The sequence below is a fragment of the Scomber scombrus genome, chromosome 9 (assembly GCF_963691925.1).
Source record: "Scomber scombrus chromosome 9, fScoSco1.1, whole genome shotgun sequence".
Taxonomy (NCBI): domain Eukaryota; kingdom Metazoa; phylum Chordata; class Actinopteri; order Scombriformes; family Scombridae; genus Scomber; species Scomber scombrus.
In genome coordinates, this window is record NC_084978.1 from 18,326,037 (window position 1) to 18,343,911 (window position 17,875).

Here is a 17,875-nt window from a genome sequence, read left to right on the forward strand (position 1 = left end):
ACTAAAAGGCTGTTTTCACATACAGCTGATGAAACTACAAGTTTTCTCTGTTAATAGAAAATCTGAGTTTAAGGGGTGCATCTATGAGCATGATTTGTAACATCACTAGTAGGAAGCCAATCCTGGACCAGACTGCAATTTACCCAAGTTTGATGTGAAATCTTGGAGCCTCCAGTGCACAAACACCGAGAGTGGGCTTCACAGTGTAGGATGAGTTCAGCAGTTAAACGTTGGAAATTAAAAATATTTGCATATTCAGATTGTGGATTTTTAAAGAGGGAGAAGGTGGAGATTTCTTTTTTTATGGAAAAACCACATATAACACAAACTATTATACAAAGATTATTTTATGTCTTAAATCACATCTGGGATCAATATGTAAAGGATCCACAACTTAAAATGTGTTGTACTTGACATTATAACAGTAATAATAATAATAATAATAATAATAATAATAATAATCATATAGTGTGACCAGGCAACAGGTGGTGAATGACTTCACACAAGATTAAACAAGAAAATCATATTTAATTTAAGTTCAGATTTTATCAATTTTAAGAGTGCAAACTGACATAAAGAAAAAACAAAATGTCCCAGGCAGAGTGTTGTTTAAAGTGGTGGCATGATAACGATGGACGATCTAATCTGATCCAAAGACTAAATTGATAAACAAGCACTCAGTCTCGGTAAGGCACGACAAAAACCTTTACTACCACTAAAACAGCTGTTGCAAGTTGTGCTTGGAAGACATGACGATGTGGGAAAAGTATCTTTGGCTCAAGAAAATCATTCAGATAATTCCCTGCTGTTACAGGACTGGCTAATTGAAGCTCAATACATCAATTGAACAAGCATACATTCCCTTAAACTGCTGAACAGATTACTTAATTGACCTGCTTTTCCCTTTTCAAAATGATACTTATGATAAATGTTCATACAGTGAAAAGTTAATGATTAAGCTACTGAAAGAGTAATTAGAAAGCAGTACATAACACTGATAGTGGAAAGAAATTAGCAAGGGGATACAAAAGTATATATTTTTTCATTTTACATAATTCAATTGTAATTCCTTCAACAGGAATTGTATTATTATCATTCTACTGATGGAAAAATAACAGTCTATACCATCATGATCATTGTGCAAGTCAAGTAAACCATCTCATAACCTCAGTCGATATAATAACATTGTTACGACAGGGCTATTCTGATGTGCTGCAGTCAAAGTACTCACAACAAGATACATAAATTAATAACCATTTGGCAATCCTAATTAATTATTTGGCCAATCATATAGCAGCGGACGCATTGATCATAGATGAGAAGGAGAAAGGGTTCAGCTTGTAGCCTGATCCACTGTAGAACTTGTTCTGAAACTCCACCCTGTAAGAGAGAAAAGCAAAGTCAACACAGAACAGCTAAAAATCTACAATACAGAAACCTCTAGGCCTTTTCTTTTAGCTCCACCATCAGCAATACTTTCCTATTATACACACACATTAAAAAAAGAACTGTGAGGGGTTGGCTGCCATAAAATGGCCTGATTTTTATGCCACCAAGACGACAAACCATTTCCATTTTGGACGCAATCTTAGATCAAGAAGTCCACTATGCAGGCAAGATATGTCATTCAATATAGTAAAAAGACTGACGTGAACTTCGCTGAGTATATTCTTTAACTCCATCAAATCTGATGGAAAACAATAATCAGAGTGTAATGTGATCATCAATATGAAAACTCTGATCACTTTTTTATTCCCCATTGTTTTGTAATCTGTTTGTTTTTATTTGCAGTTTATGAATTATTTCTTCTTTTTCTTTCTTTATTAACAAAAATGTGATATAATTAAAGTGCATTATTTTATATTATTATGGACTCACGGGTCAGTCTCTAAATGCTTCACTCAGAGAGACTGAGGACAGCCTCTCAGGTTTTGTTGTTAAAACTGGGTGGAATTATGAGAGATTAAAAAAATGTGGCATTACAGAGCCAATCCAAAGTCTTTAGGGAGGCACTTCATAATAGGGCAGTGACATACAGTTCACAATGGAGGAGAGCGTGGGGAGAATCATTTTGGGTGAGGTGAGTCTTTGACAAAATGAAAGGGCGTATGTTTGTTAGCGGCTGTTCTCACTGCAGCTACTGTGCATTTAGAAATCCTCAGACAGCTGTAGGCAGAGATCTCTGACAGTTTTTCTTTAAAATCATTAACATGCACTAAAGTAAAGATCTGTTCTATGTTTTACTTATTAATCTGACTTTGTGCAACAGGGTCCCAGAATAAGGTTCATGTCTCCTAGATAATTTGCACAGCCCCTAAAAAAATCATCCTTACCAATGCAGACGGAGTGCGTGCAGGAAAGCTGAGAGGCCCTCCATAACCAGCAGGATGGAGATGGTCAACACAGCAAAGAAGGCGAAAATCACAAAGAGAACTATAGATCCCACATAGCCCTGCCACCTTAGGGCGATACGCATCACCATCACCCACAGCACCTCTGACAGCTCTGTGGAGGGAATAAGTCACCGTCAGACAGGCGAGTCTATGAATAACTGACTGGGGGGGAAAAATAGCTTGAGCATGTTTAGTTTTGAGAGGAAGTTTGTCTGTGTGTGCATCATGTGAGTATGAAGAGACAGTCTGGGTGCCACAGTACTAACGTGCGTGCGCCAAACTGAGGGCCCACAGTCGGAGGTAAGAGGCGGTGTTGGAGATGCATCCCAAGCAGTACTCTATAGTGTGGATGGCCTGATGCATGAACACATCTGCAGCATCAAACTCCTGCGGACAGATTTAAACAGTTACACGAGAACCACAGCAGCCCATCTCCTAACTGGTTTTATGAAACGTTACTGAAGCTTCCCCCTTACCTCCTCTTCAGTAGTTCCTCCCTCCACCTCCCCTTGACGTGTGTTGATGGAGCCATCATCGGGCACCAGTGGACGTCTGTCTTCCTCCTGATGTTGCGGAGAGTCAGAAATCTGTCAGAAAATGAGCTGACTGTAGACAAAAATTGTAGAAAGTTCAGCTCCACACTCACCAATTGACGTCTTCTTTTCTTGAATGTGATGTATTCACTGATGGGTTTCCCCAGTAGGAGGACTGGGACAGAACACAGAGCCAGCACCACAAGGACCTTCTGCACCACCGTCTACACATGAAAAGTTAAAAAAGAAGTCCCCCCGCCCCCATTTACTACAAATAACACATACTTTAAAGTGCCACCTATTTGGGGCTTTTTGTGCTTCCAGACATTCACTGGTTTCCATTCACATTAGTACAATATGAAAATGTTCCCTGCAATAACCTTGAACCTGCTAAAGAATTATTGATTCTCATGTAATTGTCTTTTTGTCAAAATTACATTATTTATATTGCATTAAAATTTGTGAAAACAAGTAAATGTGTGAAAAAGATCAAATGGAAATATTGTATCTTTTGCATTAAAAAGGGAAATGTATTCATCAGTATAAAAAAAACTATGGTATGCTTAAAATAGCAGTTATGTGAAGTACATGCGAACACTGATGGGTTCCTTTTAGGGAAATGAAAAAAAACTACACACACCTGTCCTTTATAGAGTTCGGGGTTGCTGGGGTTGTCTGTGAAGAGGAACATGTCTATGAAGTGGATGAGTATACTGGGAGCTATTTTGGACTGGTCAGGAGTGTAGACAATCCACTTGAAGATGACCATAAACACCAGATATCCAAACAGACACAACATGAAGAACAGCTCAGGGATCAACACGAAGAACACACTGCTTATCTGCCGAAAGTGCCTGAGAAATCACAAACAAAAGGGGAAGGCAGGAGGGGCATATTTATCAGGATGAATATGAAAAGAAAGAAAGAATTAAGGCGCAGATGAACATGGACATACTTCTTACATAAAAAATAGTTGCTTACAAGTAGTTGAAGAATGACAAGCAGACTCCAAACGTCATGTGAATGACACCAATAATGACGGACATTTTCATCTTGTACGAGTTAAGGAAAGTTAGTTTGTTGTTGGACAATCCCCAGACCTGACAACGACACAAAACAAGAGAGAATGAGTCTTGACACATTGACAAACAAAATAGCAGCACAAAAGAAAATGGAGTCAAGAAGGAGAACGTACCGGGTCTATGCCGAATGGATATGGGTCGGTGAAAACACCAGGCACAACAGGATCCATGGACAAGTACTGGCTCCCTGCCAGGACTGACGAACTGGAAGGGATACATTTGCAAGTTAGTCAAGACAAAGATATTTGGAGATTGGAGAAAAAAACAACAAGAATTCAAACTTGTTTGTATGAAATGTTCTCACTTCCAGATGTTCTTCTCAAACATGGGGCCGACGTGCCACGATGAGCTGAAGGTGCTGAGGCCTCTGCTGAAGCACTCATTGTAAATAGCCCCCGTGTAGATAGAAAACAGTCCCATCAGAAGAATCAGATACCTTCCTCCAAACATCATCTTCCAGATCTGAACCACACAGGAGGAGGAGACAGATTTGAGTTCAGTGTTTAGTGTTCACCTTGAGCATGAACAGCCATTAAGCTGAATTCTTTTTACTTCTAAAAAGAAATCATGAAACCATGTGCACCCGTCAATAGATAGTATAACAGCACTTGAATTATGCTCTCAATAAAAAGGAGTGGGAAAGAATTCGTTTGAGCACAAATCTTTACAGGGTTTAACAATATGTGCTGGACTATTTCTTGGCCAGGAGCAGTGCAGCCAGCAGGAAAGTAGCTTAGCACTGAGACTGGAAGATATTTCTCTTTTATCTCGTCACCTCCAGGAAGTCACTGCATGGGAGGAAAACTTAAATAACCTGTTGCTGACTTCATATTTCACAGACAGATACAACAGAGGAATACATCTTCTCATCCAACTACCAGCAAGAAAACTAATGATATCGTCATTTAAGGGATTAGGCCTCAATAAGGATTAACAGATTTAATACAATGCAATCAAGCCCAGACATTCATAAGTCCTATCCTGGCATCGAGTGTGCATAAACATCCTCTGAATTACCTCATTGTTGTTGTTTTTAAGTTTGGGGTCCCTCTCCTCAAGAACCATCCATAGGGCAGCCAGAGTCATCAGTAAACCGTGACCCACATCCCCGAACATCACAGCAAACAGGAAGGGGAATGTAATTATGGTGTACACCGCTGCAGAGGCATCAAAGAAGTCAAAGATTAATACATGCGAGGCTGTGCGTTCTCTGACCTCAACATTTGAACATTTGACATATTTGTGGCGACGTGCCTGGATTGACTTCACGGTAGCTGGCCACCCCGTAGGCGTCCACGATGTTCTGGAAACCAGCTGTGAAAGAGTTGAGGGGGAACAAGGTAGGTGGAGGGGTGGAGGAAGGCAGGCGGTTGTAGAAAGAGTCAACCCCGCTGCCACTCTTCCTCTGAGAAGACAGAAGAGAGAATGGAAGAATTTAGATACCGAGTCCCCTCATCTACTCCTTTAATGTTTCTGTTGTTCTCTTTGGTCTTACCCCTCCCTCCCGCAGTGCGCTCTGCAGTTCAGGCAGCTTGGCGATGGGACACCAGGCCTCAGCGATTAGGCATTTGTCAGTGACGGAGGGGCTGCAAAGGTTTAAGACCATCTGGACCGCCTTGCACTTCTGGACCCGAACCTTCCACTGCGGCAGCACAGTCACCGCCCGCATCAGTAGCTGCTGCAGGAAGGCCTCCGTCTGAGATAACACCTGGAGTGCAGAGGGAAGTGAGAGGAGAGTCACGTAAGGAGACACGGTTTCAGATATCACACGGGAAAAAATGTCAGCAAAGACACATTACTGCTATTTTGGGCTTTCAAGTATTTTTGTTGCAGACATTAGAATACTCAGTGCTTTTATACAAAAGGGCTTCAAACTTACTGATTTGATATCTTCAATTCTGCCTTGAAGTCCCTGGAGAACCTCCTCTCTTTCAGCAGTGCTCTCAGGGTATGCAAATGTCTGTGTGCGGAAGCTGAGAAGAAAGGAAATAAAAAGTTATCTAACAGGTTAAACAGACACTGGATTGTGTAAATCTGCAATGAAAAACGAAGAATCAAACTGCTGCACAGATTTACCCACCAATCACAGATCTTCTTGACTTTCTGTCCAATTTGATCTCCCCAATAGGAAATAAGAAACACAGTCCATTGCACCATTTCCCCCTGCAAATGAAGGAATCAATTAACAGCTGTAAGAAAATGAATTACATGTGACCAATCATCAGAGATCTCTGATGATTCTATCTCTGTGTATGCTAGGAATAACTTTCATTTCTATCCCTCGACCATGATTCCCCTCCTATTTCCCAGTTCCCACCGTGTCTGGGTGCTCGAGACGATCTTCCATTTCTCTGAAATCCACCACAATATAACCGCGACATGCCCGCCACAGCAATCGCTCAAATGAGGGGACCTTCCATGGATGGACCACTCCTGCCACAAAACTGAGAGAGAGGAGATGCAATGAAAAATGTAGATAAGATACAGAAGAAAAAAAAAACATAAAAGAAGAGGTCTACCTGAGGTGGACATCTTGGCGGTTATCAAACAGGCCTTGGGTTTCCAGTACGGGTGGTGGTGCCTGTAAGAAAAAAACAAAACATTTAGTCTGTAGTTTTATCTGTGGTTCACTGCAGCTGAGTAATATAAGATATAGAGATGAATATTGCAGCATTTGTTATTAGTTCGTATAACCTGTGAGGCTGTGAGACAGTGTGTTTTGGTTAGGACTCCTCGGTACTGACAGAGCTGGGTCTGCTGAGCCCGAAGGCTGTCTCTATTCCTGGACACCTAATGACAAACACACATGAATTTTAAAAAAAGAAGAAAAAAAATGTGTAACATCCTCTGATAGTACACTGAGGAGACAACAGAGGAACTTAGTTTTTGTTTTGTTTTTTGGCACAAGCGCTAACCTCTTTGAGCTCTCTGGCCAGCCTCTCGCTCTCCTCCTCTATGGTGATGAGTTCGCGGGGCTGAGGGACCAAAGGTGTCGGACATGGAGGAGGGAGGGGACCCTGCAAGGGCGGAGACAGGGAGCGATTGATCTCCTGCTCCAGGAAGGCTGAAGGGCAGATAAAGAAGATAAGAAAGGGAAAAAGAAGAATCTAAAGAAAACTAACAAATAAAGAACAATGATGGAACAATGTGTCGATAACGTACTAAAAGTTTTCTCAAGTTCCTCGCATCTTCTGACCTCCCCGACAAATTTCCTCTGAAAGGAGTTCACGTTTGGATTTAACTGAAAGGTCGGAGCAGAGGGAAGAGCATGGAGGTTAGTCATGTTCATCTGATCACAGTATGAGAGAAGGAAAATGTTGATGTTTGCTGTGGTGATTCATAGCAACCATCGGTTCACCAGCGCATCTAAGCTCAGATTTAGAAATGCTGGAAATTCCAAAGTGATTTGAGCCAAAACACATGAAAACTGGGTTTAAATCAGGCCTTCCTTTACAAGGTTAGAATTAGGTCAAAACAGTTACATGTAGAAAAAAAACTCTAATTAAATTAGGACAGTAGCTGATTAGTTTAGAAGGCCACTGGAGCTTCCTTTGTGTTATATTTTAACAAGATCATGCACCAAGCATTACTCACATCTCTAAACTCAACCAGGCCCAGCTCTCCCAGCTCACTGACACAGTTGTAGGCCGAGCCGGACTGAAGGAAGAGCTGCACCAGGCACACCTCCTCACTGCGAAACATGGACCCCATTGTTACCTGTACAGCACCGAGGGAGACAAGTCCAAATTAATATTTACCTCTGTATCCAAAGTACTGCAATTTACAGAAAAATGCGAGATACGGTTGAGAAAGTGAAACAGAGAGAGGCAGTAAACCGTAAAAAATAATGTTCACAGAGGGCGTCTATATTCAGTTGGGACAATAAAAGCCTCTGAGTGACAATGCAGAACACGATCAATGGAAACTGTAGAAAAGGGAAGCATCAAGTTCTCCCTCCTGACTGATGAGCAGCTGGATTTTCCATTCTTGCACAAAAAGCTCACATATTTTCTTTTTCAGTTTGTTGAGTAAAATCTTGGTATAATACACTAAAAAAAGAGGGATGCATATGTAGAAATATACTCCCAGTTGGGAGTTTATTTTAGAATGTTCAGTTTTAGTCGAAACTGTTATCAGATAGGTGTTGATTCAACTTAATGCTCATTTGTGGTCCTGCTGAATTGTGTTTTGTTACACTGACAGATCTTCCTAATACAGAAATCTACACTGTTTAGTATAAATGGGCTTGACAAAATATTATAAACACCTCTCAGTATAGTACAGTAAAAATTCAACACCTTCTAGAAGACTGCTAACAAAAAAAAAAAATATGATAGCCTTCATCGAGGGTAGTTGCATTAATTTTAGCTGGCTGTATGCACTAAACCACAAGTTGAGTAAGCATCACAGGGCACATGATCTGTAGCTATAAACACATCAGTGATGAAGTAACGCAGAATGCATAATGACCCCAGCTTCATGGCTTTGTCTGCATTTTTTTCGCCTTAATCAACAGAAGTGGGTCAGTTTCGTTTCTTAACATACCATCATAGCTAATGAAATGCAACCAGTCAAACACGCGATGTACACTTCACGATTTACAACATTAGCATTCAAACTAAAATACTGTATTTTGATTAAAGTTGGGGGAATAGTTTGATATTTGCCTTTACAGCAGCAGTTCAGACACAGCGGCTGTGAGGTAGAAACACAGCTTCGTGAAAGAACAAAACGAAGCCAGAAACGGAGGCTCTCACCTGACTTTTCTCGTAAACTCCGCTGGACTCCAACCTGTTTCCTTCCAGGCTGTCCAGACCCGTACCGACACACCGGTCAAACCAAACGGTGTTTATGAGAAGTTGTTGCTGCGACTCTTCTCGCACACTTCCCGTTTGTGAAAGTCACGTTACTGCAGGCTCACGTGACAGCCGGCCGAGACTAGAGGTCTTAATTTTGGGTTAAATGGCGGTAAACGTAAAGGTTAGGTCCTGTTTATGAAGTGGATTAAGTTTAATTTACAGCATTCATTATATTTACACAATACGAATAACAATCTTGTGTGTATGGCTAAATTAATATCTCCATCAGTTGGTTTATTATCAGCTCGGCGTGATTTTCATTAACTCGAGTGGGCGTTACCATGGAAGCCCATTTCCGCCAATGTGATGAAAAGAAAGAAGATAGTCAAAATAATGAGATACCATCTCAAAATTATAAGATACCAATAAGGCATAAGATAAGTCATTATTTTGAGATACTAAATCATTATTTTGACATAGTTTCTCATTATTTTGACTTACTAAGTCATTATTTTGACATAGTTTCTCATTATTTTGACTTACTAAGTCATTATTTTGACTTACTAAGTCATTATTTTGACTTACAGGATTTTTTTGTTTTTCATGACATTGGAGGAAATATATCGATTCGTTGCCAACATCAACAACGTCCGTTAAGTTTTAAAACCACGTAATGGCACATTTTGACATTTTTAACAGGTGTCGTTAACCTTAACCTGCAAGTTCATCCTCATCCATCCAATTAATAACCGTAACCAACTGCGTAGGTGGCACCTCAATAATACGACTCCCACAGGAGAGCCAATTATTTGAGGGGGTAACAGACTTCAACACAACACCTGTAATCACGTGACCACGTCTGTGACATCAGTAAATGTCCACATGCGTTTCCTGTATGTGCTATGGCGCTGATAATAAAGACAGTCCCTCCTGACTTCGGTGAAAATATGCGACAGATGGATCTTATACCTTCACTGGCCTCTTTATTAGGTACACCTGTGCAGTCCAATTCAATCCAATACAACAGCTCTGATATTAATTTTCTCAAGTTTATACATTTTCAGCTTTTCTTTAACATGGTCAAAAAGTTGATAATTCTGCTTTAGGCTATGTGTATTACAGAGGTCATAGTGTGTGTTGGTGGCGTATTAGGTGCATTACATTGAATGGCGTTCCTAATATTTTGTCCACGCCATTAACAAACATGAGGGGGGCAAAATATTAGGAGCACCATTCAATGTACGCCCCCACCACTTAGTTCAATCTCAGTAATAAAGTAGAAAGATCACATTTTTTTTGACAATGTCAACAAAAACTGAAAATATATAAAATTGAAAACACGTAGGATTGATGGCAGAGCTGTTGTATTGGATTGAATTTAATTAGATTGCACAGGTGTACCTAATGAAATGGCTATGGCTGTATATTACACCTGCACAGCCATCATTTGTTTGTGGTTTAGTAACTTGAGTACTTGTAAACCCTTTTCTATTCATTTTGTCTTAGAATATGACATTTAAGTTTTTTAATCACCTATTATTTGAACATATGTATTATTTAATCTACCCCCATCACCACCACGATTAGAAAATCCAGAGTGTATAAATATCAAAATATTTTAACTTAATGTTTCCTTCCCCATGAAGTCCAGCAGTGTATGCGTCCTGGAGCTACAGCCTGGAAATTTTAAGTTTCCTCGTCACACTTGTGAATTGCACATTGGCCTCTAAGCTTTTGATGTCACAAAAATGACTGTGTACTTCCTAAGATTTAAGATGAGCAGACTTCTATTGCTGATAAATATGAAAACAGCCTTTAAGCCTCAAACTCTACTCATAAAAATGAACAGTTGTGGTCACATATCCAAGTCAAGCAACAACGAAACACCTTTTGGAGTAATTTCTACCACTACAGAAATTATGATGACAGCTCCACTAACTGTAGGCTGCTTATGCACTTTCTGAGTAACTCATGTTTTGTGTAATCTGGTGAAATACTGGAGGAAAAATACTTCCATTTTCTTCTGAGAATCTTGTCTTGATCTGACAAACGGATAAATGGCAATACAAAAGATATTTTATTTTATTGTAAAAGGGCAGAGTGGCAACAGGTACAATAGCAAATAATGAGAAATATACAATTGGAAAATAGACAAAAGTTTAAATGGAACAAATGAAATAGGAAATGAAACTGAGGGGAGGTTAAACCAGACTTAATTTTTCACAGAGGAACATGAATTTCAAACACCTGTTCAACTTCTGCTCAGCTGTACATCATTACAGATGTATCTCCATCTGAAAGATTCTGTAATGAAACTGTCTGCATTAGGAAGCAAAGGAGACGGGTGTCACACCACTTACAGTTCTCCAACAGTGTACAACATTTAAGTTGTATAAGAAGCAACTTATGACCCCCCCCCCCCCCCCCCACACACACACAACAAAAGAAAATGACTACAGTAAAATCATAACTGCTGGCAAATCAGACATGAACGGTACGTGGGCATTTCACATCATTAAGATTTCAGACTCAACGCCAACAAACATGTTATCCTAACCATGCTGTTGTGGTTTCAAATAGATTTTATGGGATCTCTTTCCTGGACATGAGGACTAAAACACTAATGAAGCAAAGTTAGCCGTGATTTTTTTTTCTTCCTTTTCTTATCTAAAAATTATAGGTCTGTGCTAGGTCTGTGTCCAGGACAGTGACCGCTCAGACACAGAGACCATTTTTATCCTCTTCCTGCCATCATGAAGTTATGCTTTTCTACAAACTGTAGAATTTGAGACTTCTGTCCATTCCTGCAGAGGTCAAGAACTGAGCGTTCTCTCCGAAAGCCACGCCAGTCACCAATCCTGTGTGGTCTACAAAGAATGTTAAAAAATGGGGGTCAAAAACAGCAAATGCCATGTGACATGCATACTGGATAAACATTTGGAAACACAAAAGCATTTCTTGCTCACCGGTGAAGTTGAGGACCTCAGACCACTGTTTGCAGATGTAGACACGGATGTCAGACCCTCCTACAGCCAAGTAGGTACCGCTCTGGTCAAACACGAGGGACTTCACCTGAAACAGAAAAACACAGTTAGATTTTAAAAAGGCACAAGCAAAGATCAGTCATGAAGAGAAATGATCAAACCCAGTGTAAAAAGCAAACACGGTCGTGTATGTAAAACAAATTCATGTGGTTGCCAACATCACAAAAATCCTGCTTGTATCAGTCTTCCTTTACATCCATCTATAAATTCAGGGATTGTTGGACACTTTTAGCTGACACTCATGTCTGTATGCTAAATATGACACTAGAGCCAGAAGATGAATAGCGACAGTTTTACGGGGAGTTATGCGCTGTAACTATTCCTCCTTCCTATTTCTTCTCAAGACTTCAGGATGCAACTGCTCCCGGCAGGTAGCGTCCAGTCTTTATGCTAAGCTAATTATCTGCTGGCTCCAACTTCATGTAAAGTGTCAAGACATAAAATCAATCTTCTCATCAAAAATTTAGCAACAAAGAAAATAAGCCTTTTCCCCCCCATGATAACAGGAGATATATTAGCCCTTACGTACCTCATAGTTGTTGTCCAGGGTGATGGTCTTGAAGTTCTTCAGTTTCCTCAGATCCCACAGTTTCAGAGAGCTATCCTGGGCACCTGGACCACAGCACCAGACAATTCAGTGTAATTACAACAGAGGCAATAACATCACTGTCACTTTAGGTCAAAAAGAAAGGCAGGAAATGCTAATGTTAGCAGAAGTTGTAGGAATCCTACAAACTCTGAAATAAAAAAATACCCCCAAAGTTTCTGTAAAAATCAGCAACAAAACTGAGTCATAACGCTGCTGGTAGCAGTCACCTGTAGCCAGATAGTATCCGTTCTCAGAGAACGCAATGGAGGTGACGGGGCCAGAGTGGCCGGGGAAGTTGGCCACGTTGGTGCGCTCCTTCAGATCCCAGATCTTGATTTGGGAGTCAGCCGTTCCGGTACCAAAGATGAGACCATCAGGGTGGAACTGAGCACAGGTGAGAGCTGTGGAGGACAAACAGGAACATTACCACCTGGAATAAGGCTCTTATTAACTTTGTGAAACAAACAAGTAAACACTGAGGAACTTACCACAGCCAGCGCTCTCATCAGTGACTTTGGTGAGGACTTTACCAGTTTGGATGTCAGAAAAGGCCCAGTACTGCAGATTAAGACAAACAGAAAGAAGAAATGTATGATCAATGTTTCACTATTTGTAAGGTGCATGAAGTGTGTCTGTATTTACCTAAAGCTGTATACATACCTGATCCTCAGAGGAGCTGAGCAGGTAGTCCCCAGTAGCATGCAGGGACAGTCCAGTGACACCTGCCTCATGGGCACGCACCACCTGGACACAGTTGCCCCCGGTGACGGACCACACACGGATGGTGGTGTCTGGAGACGCAGAGAAGACCACCGACTAAAGATAAAAGACAGAAGGGGAGCGAAGAGTGGGAAATGAAGTGACAACTGATCAGAATAACAGAGAACATGTTCAGCATTGTGTCCTTCTGAAAAAAAAAAGGTGCAATGACCTAATTTGTTTATTAGAGGTGATTTTGACTAGTTGATGATAGAAGAAAGGAAAGAAAGTTACCTGGGATGGATGGTAAATGACAGAGGTGACCTTCTTGGTGTGACCCTTAAGTGTTGCAACAATCTGCTCCTCATTCTTGTCAAACACAACCACGTTCTTATCAGCTCCACCTAGACCGACACAAGAGGACCGATATCAAATACAATACTTCACCGACTTCTGTTGAGTTACCAATCACAAAAGACTTCAGGGTAAAAAGATGCAGCTGAGCATAAGAAGAAGAAGATGTACCGGTGAGCACTTTGTTGGTGTCTGAAGGACACAGATCCAGAGACAGAATACCAGGTACACTGGCACTATGAAGACCCTGAAGGCAACAAAAAGAAAGCATGTTCACACATCAATAAAACCAGTGTCATAATTCTTATTAAAGAAGAAAATGTCCTTTATTCTCAGGCAGACGGGAATACTTACAGCATGGGAGGCCACTTGGCGGTATTTGCTGAGATCCTCAGCTCTAACCAGCTCCTCTGGCACAGTTTTTCCTCTCTGGAGTAATACAGGGAAGTTGTTACATGGAGTATAAGGTATATTATGTAGTACCACAATAGTTATTCAGCAACCGTAAAATATTACTGTAGAAACTGAAATGTAGGAAACTAAAACAGCTAAACAAAACCCTACCTTCTTTCTCTCTGTGGTGAGGATGGTGGCTTTGTCTTGAAGCTGCAAACAAGAAAATAAATATTCAAACAGGTCGCACAAATGTTACCCATGTTATACCTGAAGAAAAATTGTCAGACAAGTCAAATCATGATTACTGCAGATAAGAGGAAAAAATCTTACCTTCTGGATGATCTCTGGGGTCATTCCCACCTGTTCACTAATCTCCATAGGTTCTCCACCAGCACCCTGCAATAACGATTGCAGAAACAGAGATTGTGAGAAGGGACAATGGAAAAAAATTATAATGTAGTATTACTACACTGATAGACGGGAATTACAAGCCAATCACTCACTGCTGCAGCTGGCTGAGAGGCGGGGGCTGTCTGAGGGGCAACCAATCCAGCCTGGGGTTTGAGTGTGGCAAGAGCTGTAGGAAGAAGAAACAAGACCAAATTAGAAAAACATGATCACACACTAGGGATGTCCCGATCCGATATTTGGATCGGATCGGCCGCCGATATTAGCAGAAAATGCATATCAATATCGGATCGGCCTGCACGGGAAAATCCCGATCCGGACTCCCGATCCAGTTGGTTTTCAAATGTATGGTATTGTAGGTGATGTAGGTAATCCATTCCAGTTTTTTTCAGCTTTTCCCCCCAAATCCGGTCCGCGTTTTTCAGCACACCTAGCGACCTGTCCAGCATCCCACTATTTATTTTCTACTCAGCTTTTTTGTGTGTTTTGCTTTTTTAATACAGTTTACAATATTGTTTGCACTGATGGCTTTTTAAGCCTTGGTTTACACTCTTGTTGTTCAAGAGCAGAGCATTGATGCCAATTCAGTTGGTGTGGTTAATTGACTATTTATTATTTTGTCTATTTTGTGTTTATTTAACCCTGTTAAGAATAAACAGGTCAGCTTCTCATTACCAACCATTGTGGATTATTCAAACTAACCTAATTAAGTTGGCTAGTTGTTCTTAAGAGTAAAACCCTTTTCAACATGAGTATAACAACAAAATAAGTAAATATCTTTAATCTTTAATACATGCTTGGATCGGCCGGTATCGGTATCGGCCTATGCTAAAAGCTACAATATCGGTATCGGATCGGAAGTGCAAAAAGCTGGATCGGGACATCCCTATCACACACTAATATCTGTGGAGCACATTTTGGAGAGAGGTGATAATCGATGAACGAATTAAAACTATTTGAGGCGCTTGACAACTGAAATCTTGCCCTACAACCCACCTTCTCTTGCAGCAGTGACCTCTTTGGTGAGTCGAGCGATGACTCTGCAGGCGGCATCATGTTGGTAGAGGGCATGGGACAGCTCTTGGCGAGTTGTCTGCAGCTGCTGCCTCAGGGTGAAGCTGTGAAGCATAACAGCATCCTAGAAGAGATACAAAAGGAAAACGCAATCTCAATAAATCTGATGAACATCACAGAGCCCTCTTGCTTTTTTTTTCTTACTTTAACCTCAACCTGGGTCACATATTAAATTTCCGAAATGCCTTCAATAATAATCAGACAGCAAACTATTTGTACATTTTCTGTGTTGTACATGTGTGTGGGAAGTAGTGACAGAAATAGTACCATAAATATTTTACATTTAAGACAGAATACACATTGCTTTGTGCACTAAAGCTACATTTATCAAAGATTAGTACTTGTTGCTAATGACTAATTTTAAGAATACTGGTGAAAAGAAAAAGCAGGTCAATAACAGGAAATGGCAACAGGAGACTTTTAGGATAAGCATAGTGTAGTCTTTATTTGGTCACCATTGAGAGGTAATATTATGCACATGCAAAAATGTTGGGCAACATGTCTTGTATTCGATTTCCTCTTTACAACTCATGTCCCTGTCATGGATAACCACTCACCCACTCATCTTGGAGAGACTTGAGGATGGCAGGAATGCTTGTTGCTGATGGCGCCTTTGGTCTAATAGGATGTGACACTAAAGCAGAAAAGTTACAAAAATCAAGAACAGCATTGTTGCTTCAATTATCTGTCATTAATAATCATCATCATTTATCTAGTTTATGTGTGCTAACTTGATGAGGATCTCTTGCTGCAAGTTTTGGACATATTATAGTGGACAATTAGATAAACAATCAAAAAAATAACCCTTATATGAATCTGTGATGAAAATGATTGTTAGTGATAGTTGCAGGCCTTCACATAACTGTCCCATAAATTGGCTAAAAATATAAATAACTCTAGACTGACAGTGTTTTCTTTCATTTTCTCAGAAGCTAGATTACTTAACTGCATTGAAAACAGTAAAATGCAGCAATATGTGTGCGTGGTTAACCTGTAAATGAGTGTTTCGCCTCCAGCTACAGGCTGTAGTTTACCTTTAATATCTACGAGCTGCTCCTCCGACAGAGGTTGTCCATTCATCGGGTCCGTCCCATTCTCAGCTATGTACTTCTCAATCAGCCGGCGCTCAAACACCTGGTTTGACACCGGAGAGACGCACGGGTGCTCTGGGACCTCGTTGGAGACTGTAAAAAAGTGCAACCACAGCTTACAAATAAAATAAACACAACCAGAAACTAGACTAGCGAGGGATTCACAAGTACACCGTGGCACTGCATGGCCGCTAACCTTAGCTAAGTTAGCTAGTAGCATTAGCGCGGTGCTCCGTCATATCAATGAATTTAACTTCACTTACTTGCACAAACCAAAGACATCTTCCCAGTGCAGTCCTAAAAGTCGTCTCTGGAAAATGGAATAACGCCCGCTCTGTACTTTTATAGATATTACAGTAAATGTAGGCTTTACTTATGTTTTCCTCAGACTGGAAGTAGCACGCTGTCCTTTCATTGCCGCTACAAACGCACTTCTTCTTCTACGCTCTCTCAGTGTGAGCGCTCAAGTCTCACATGTGCTGTACTGCCCTCTACTGCCACTCATCTATCATTGCACCCATCTACTACTGAAATTATAATGAGGTTAGGGTTTGTTTGTTTGTTTGTTTCAGTCATTTTCAGATAAAATACCAAATATTCTCTGTTCCGTCTGTTAAACTTCAGTATGTGCAGCTTGATTTCTATATGATAATTTAGTTGTTTTTTTTGTATGTAACGTGACAGAAAATGGTAATAAATTGCTGTTATGTAATCTAAAATGTCTTGTTTTGCCCAACCAACTGTCCACAACACACATTTATTCAGTTTACATTCACAGAGGATGAAAGAAACCAGAAAATATTAAGATTAAAGAGGCCGGAACCAGATCATTTCTCAGTTTAAAAATAGAAGTAAATTAATGTTCTGGGTGGACTCCTGGAGACCCTGGTCCCCTTGAACAGCTCACAAATATACTAAACATTGCTCTATCACCCTAAGACTAAATGTATTTTATCTAGTTTAATGGACTTCAGAACTGTTCTTACTTTTATGAAAGTTGCTTATAACAATGATTTTGAACTGATGGCATTTCCCAGAGGTCTGCTACAGAAAGTAAGCATTACTTCTTGTATTATTACTTTTTGGCAAATAAAAGGGATATTTGCTCATGTGTAGCCCACATGACATAATATAACATGAAACATTCCTTTATTTTGTCTAATAGAAATAGCTTAATTGATTAATTTTGCAATTGCTATTAATATGATTTGTTTTTTCACATTTAGCAGTGGGGTCTGTGGGACCCCAAACAATGAAGGAGTAAAGTCAATCTCAACCAAACCCAAGGGTTAAATTTAATATCCAGTGAAATGAACTTCCACTCAGTCATAACAAGCTATTTGAAGGCATCACCATGAGCTCTGAGAGCTTGTGATGGACATTTGCCAGCATTATCTGACAATTTCTACATTA

General features: G+C 40.3%; 2 protein-coding genes across 2 annotated transcripts; both read right to left on the bottom strand.

The window, feature by feature from the left end:
* Positions 1-508: 508 nt before the first annotated feature.
* Positions 509-8,881, bottom strand: tcirg1b (T cell immune regulator 1, ATPase H+ transporting V0 subunit a3b). The gene is made up of 21 exons (XM_062425387.1): positions 8,766-8,881; positions 7,603-7,725; positions 7,171-7,249; positions 6,924-7,072; positions 6,703-6,798; positions 6,528-6,589; positions 6,326-6,452; positions 6,089-6,171; positions 5,888-5,981; positions 5,504-5,716; positions 5,263-5,413; positions 5,026-5,165; positions 4,313-4,470; positions 4,122-4,212; positions 3,908-4,026; positions 3,567-3,780; positions 3,040-3,150; positions 2,870-2,956; positions 2,660-2,780; positions 2,334-2,505; positions 509-1,380 (listed from the first exon to the last, which is right to left on the bottom strand). Exons 2-21 carry the CDS (start codon positions 7,717-7,719, stop codon positions 1,287-1,289), a joined length of 2,478 nt encoding a protein of 825 aa, XP_062281371.1. The 5' UTR covers positions 7,720-7,725; positions 8,766-8,881; the 3' UTR covers positions 509-1,286.
* Positions 8,882-10,871: 1,990 nt separating this feature from the next.
* prpf19 (pre-mRNA processing factor 19) lies at positions 10,872-16,877 on the bottom strand. Its single transcript, XM_062425482.1, has 16 exons — positions 16,726-16,877; positions 16,406-16,555; positions 15,929-16,005; positions 15,294-15,435; positions 14,393-14,466; positions 14,220-14,285; positions 14,058-14,099; positions 13,848-13,922; positions 13,665-13,740; positions 13,434-13,543; positions 13,101-13,256; positions 12,929-12,998; positions 12,668-12,841; positions 12,381-12,463; positions 11,774-11,879; positions 10,872-11,674 (listed from the first exon to the last, which is right to left on the bottom strand). The coding sequence occupies exons 1-16, from the start codon at positions 16,742-16,744 to the stop codon at positions 11,577-11,579; spliced, it is 1,518 nt and encodes a 505-aa protein (XP_062281466.1). The 5' UTR covers positions 16,745-16,877; the 3' UTR covers positions 10,872-11,576.
* Between the last annotated feature and the right edge of the window lie 998 nt (positions 16,878-17,875).

Excerpts from the sequence above, each read along its gene's own strand:
- tcirg1b (XM_062425387.1), bottom strand. The coding sequence starts at position 7,719 with ATGGGGTCCATGTTTCGCAGTGAGGAGGTGTGCCTGGTGCAGCTCTTC. Across the intron at positions 7,073-7,170 it reads GGAACTTGAGAAAACTTTTA|CCTTCCTGGAGCAGGAGATC; the intron begins GTACGTTATCGA and ends TCTGCCCTTCAG. Across the intron at positions 5,166-5,262 it reads CTACCGTGAAGTCAATCCAG|CGGTGTACACCATAATTACA; the intron begins GCACGTCGCCAC and ends ATGCCTCTGCAG.
- prpf19 (XM_062425482.1), bottom strand. Across the intron at positions 13,544-13,664 it reads CACCAACAAAGTGCTCACCG|GTGGAGCTGATAAGAACGTG; the intron begins GTACATCTTCTT and ends GTGTCGGTCTAG. Across the intron at positions 12,464-12,667 it reads CGGATACTATCTGGCTACAG|GTGCCCAGGATAGCTCTCTG; the intron begins GTGACTGCTACC and ends GCTGTGGTCCAG.